Raw genomic sequence first — 3,987 nt, forward strand, 5'->3', positions numbered from 1 at the left:
ATCCCACCCTGTTCAGCTGTCAGCAAGTCTAAGCCCCTCCTATTCTGTAGGACCACCTCGGCCAGCGAATCTAATTGGTCCTGTAAGTCCTGAATGGTCCCAGAGAGAGTTTCTACATCTTCTATTAATTGCCTAGACAGCTGACTATATGAGTGAAGGGAGACCCCAAGACCCGTACTTCCTGTGGCCACAGCTCCTGTAATTCCTAATCCTACCAGGAGGGGTATGACTGTAATGGCTCGTTTGGTTCTCCCTGCCCAAAGGTCAAAGCTGGGAATGGGCAATGGGGTGTCTCCCGAGATTAGGTCTACATTGGGGAGGAGGGTGGCTAGGTTGCAGACCCCTGTCCAATTCGGGGGTAAATAGGTGTATGCTAGGTTATTTCCACAGACAAAAACAGTGGTGTTAGGACTACAGAGGGAGGAGTTCACGGGGATATACTGACTACATCCAGTGGATGAAAGGATTCCCAAGTCAATACTGGCGTTAGAGAGGGAATCGTTCTTAACAAAGCATGAGGTATTAAAGGTGGTTGAAAATTTTGAAAATTGTATGGGGAACGGCTCGGGGAGTAAAGTAGGGTTACATCGTTCGCTGATGTTTAAATTGGCGAAGGTGGGGATGGCTATAGGGCGGGGCGGTCCTTGAGGAAGGCAGAGCCAGCAATCCTGTGCTAAGTTGGGGTTGGTGGCATTCAAAAGCGCAAAAGTAGCTTCTAGTATGGACATGGTCTGGGAGTCCAATTCAGAGGGATCGGCCTTAGGGAGAATTAGGGGGTGGTAGCTGAGCTGTGGGTACAGATGCCGATAGACCTCTTCTATTTGTCTTCGGGTTTCTATCTGGCGCACTGCGTCCTGGGGCCCCCCACCGTCTGACATATGTGTGGGGGGCCCTGGTATTCCAGCATACCGGGGTCCCGGGGGTGCCAGTGCATCCAGCCTGAAGGTATTTATTATCATCACTAATGGTGGGGCTTTTATTATTCTGTAGTATGGCTGTGAAATAAGTCTTGTTATTGGCCCCTATACATTGCTGGTAAGAGGAATAGCACATGCTATGCATTGATTCCTGGAAGGTAGAACAGGGGCAAGTAGCTCGAGGGGGGAGTGGCTTAGGCTTATGGTAGCATTGCCAGTTTTGAGAGGCCCCGGTAACCCTATATTCCTGAACAAGATACGCAGTTATGCTCCCGCAGTCCTGCATATGAGTATATCCTCGGGGAACAACAGGAGTCTCCATAGTACCTCCCCTGCACTCGCACGGTGCACCATATAGTAGTTGTATTAAAGTATTCTTATTGGGGGGAGGGCTGAATCCTCCCCTCGTGGCCCGAGGGTTGAGGGTTAGGACTATCATTAGGGCTATCAGCAGTACCTTGGTCATCATGGGGGAGGGTACGGCGCAAAGTCAGTTTGAGGGGATTGTTCTTACTCCGGTCAACAGTCCAGGTGACATCAGCTTTAGTGGACTTGATGAGGTCAGAAAATGGGTCCACCGGCTTGACGTGTGTGTAATGGATCCAGGCAGCTATGCTGTCCACCTTGATGGCTGTCGGCGTTGTCAGGATGATCTGGTAAGGTCCTTTCCACCTGGGTTCTAGGGTCTCTTGTCGATGGCGTTTGACAAGGACCCAGTCACCTGGCCGGAGCTGGTGTGGAGTAGGTGGGGGTCCTGTTGCATATAGCTCTTTTAGTTTGGGCCAGATTGTCTCGTGTATCCGCTGTAAGGCTTGGAGGGAAGACAGGAAATTATTTTCTGGGTCCAATTGGATAAGGTTAGTCTTTAGATTAGGGATGATAGGAGGAGGCCTACCATGCATTATTTCGTAGGGAGTAAATCCTAGCTTATAGGGGGAATTTCGCACCCTAAACAGAGCGTAGGGGAGTAGGACTACCCAGTTAGCGCCAGTCTCCATGGTCAATTTAGTCAAGGTCTCTTTTAAAGTTCTATTCATCCTTTCTACCTGTCCTGAACTCTGGGGGCGGTATGCACAATGTAATTTCCAATTAGCCCCAAGTATGGAAGCCAGATCCTGACTTACCTTAGAAACGAAGGCTGGCCCGTTGTCGGACCCTATCATAACTGGAAAGCCATACCTGGGCAGGATCTCTTCTAGTAGCTTCTTAGCTACTATTTGTGCAGTCTCATTCTTGGTTGGGAATGCCTCAGTCCAACCTGAAAAGGTATCTATAAACACCAGTAAATATTTATACCCATATTTGCCAGGCTTTACCTCTGTGAAGTCCACTTCCCAGTAGGCTCCAGGCTGGTTTCCTCTCTCCCGGATGCCAGTGGTTGGCGGGTGGGTGCTGGCATTATGGAGTTGGCAGACTGCACAGTCAGCAACCAGTCGTTCAGTCTTCTCGGAGACATTTTTAATTTTAAGTCCAGTCTGCCTGATGAGATCCTGTAGCCGTCGGGCGCCCAAGTGGGTGCTACGGTGGATCCGTTCAAGGACCAGGGTTCCTAGTCTCTCAGGAAGGAGGATATTGTTCTTAGCGTCCCCCCACCATCCGTCTCTAACCTGGGTTAGAGGGAGCCTGCTCATCCATCTGATGTCATCCTCCGAGTAGTCGGGTTGGGGCGGTAGTTCCCGGGGGCCTGGATCCGGCAGTTGCAGGGGAAGTAATGGTATTGGAGTGTGTGCCGCCTTTCGAGCCATCTGGTCTGCCAAATTGTTGCCTCGGGCGACTGGATTCGTGGGTTTTTGATGCCCCGGGCAGTGTACAATGGCTAGCTTTTTGGGTTCCCATATGGCCGCTAGCAAGGCCAGGATTTCCTCTTTGTTCTTGATGTCTTTGCCCTCTGCTGTGAGTAGTCCCCGCTCTCGGTATATTGCCCCATGTATATGTGCGGTAGCGAAAGCATACCGGCTGTCTGTGTATATGGTAGCTTTTTGGCCTTTGCTCATCTTGAGAGCTTGGGTCAGGGCAATTAATTCAGCTTTTTGGGCTGAGGTCCCTGGGGGGAGAGTCTCTGCCCATATCACCTCAGTTTCTGATGTTACTGCTGCCCCCGCATACCTCTGACCTTGCTGGACAAAGCTGCTGCCGTCAGTGAACCATGTGACTTGTGCATCCGGTAGGGGCTGGTCACGTAGGTCTTCCCGAACCCCATGGATCTGGGCCAGTACCTCTGCACAGTCATGGAGTGGGGAGTCCAAATCTGGGTCAGGTAATAGGGAGGCAGGGTTTAATGCCCGCGGCGGAGTGTAGCTGATTCTGGGGGGGATTTAACAGTAGACCCTGGTAGTGGACCAATCGAGCATTGCTCATCCATCGGTCGGGAGGCTGTTTGAGAACCCCGTCGATGGCGTGGGGGGTGGTGACATGTAACTCCTGCCCCATAGTTAGTTTGTCAGCATCCTTTACCATTAGGGCCGTGGCGGCGATCATCCGGAGGCAAGGAGGCCAGCCGGCAGCCACTGGGTCCAATTTTTTTGATAGGTAAGCAACAGGCCTGGGCCAAGGACCGAGGGGCTGGGTCAACACGGCCTTAGCTATGCCTTTGCTTTCATCTACAAAGAGGTGGAAGGGTTTGGAGACATCAGGGAGACCCAGGGCGGGTGCGGAAAGCAAGGCAGTTTTGATCTGCTGAAATGACTGCTCAGCCTCTTCTGTCCATTCAAAGGGCGTCTGCTCTTTGGTGGCTAGGTATAGCGGTTTGGCCATTTCAGCAAATTTGGGTATCCATAAACGGCAGAACCCAGCCGACCCCAAAAATTCCCTCACCTGTCGAGGCGTGGTGGGTCTGGGGATGCGGAGGACGGTTTCCTTCCGTGCATCTGTGAGCCATCGTTGCCCCCCTTTCAATAGGTATCCCAGGTAAGTTACCTCAGGCCTGCAGATCTGTGCTTTCTTGGCAGAGGCTCGGTATCCCAGGGTGCCGAGAGTCCGTAGGAGGTTTCTGGTTCCCTGCAGGCAGGCTTCAGCGGTCTCAGCAGCTATTAAGAGATCATCAACATACTGCAGGAGGGTTACATTGGGG

The 3,987-nt window shown here is 51.9% G+C and overlaps 1 protein-coding gene across 1 annotated transcript; it reads right to left on the reverse strand.

Moving 5' to 3' along the window:
- Positions 1–202: 202 nt before the first annotated feature.
- On the reverse strand, positions 203–3,725 carry LOC113617011 (uncharacterized). Its single transcript, XM_027100340.1, is given in 3 exon segments — positions 203–1,728; positions 2,042–3,199; positions 3,201–3,725. Coding segments are annotated over 3 exon segments (1,668 nt in total). The 5' UTR covers positions 3,672–3,725; the 3' UTR covers positions 203–1,689.
- Positions 3,726–3,987: the final 262 nt, after the last annotated feature.

Source organism: Aethalodelphis obliquidens, unplaced genomic scaffold (assembly GCF_003676395.1).
Source record: "Aethalodelphis obliquidens isolate GAN/ISIS:26980383/991018 unplaced genomic scaffold, ASM367639v1 scaffold1177, whole genome shotgun sequence".
NCBI classification, from domain to species: Eukaryota; Metazoa; Chordata; class Mammalia; order Artiodactyla; family Delphinidae; genus Aethalodelphis; species Aethalodelphis obliquidens.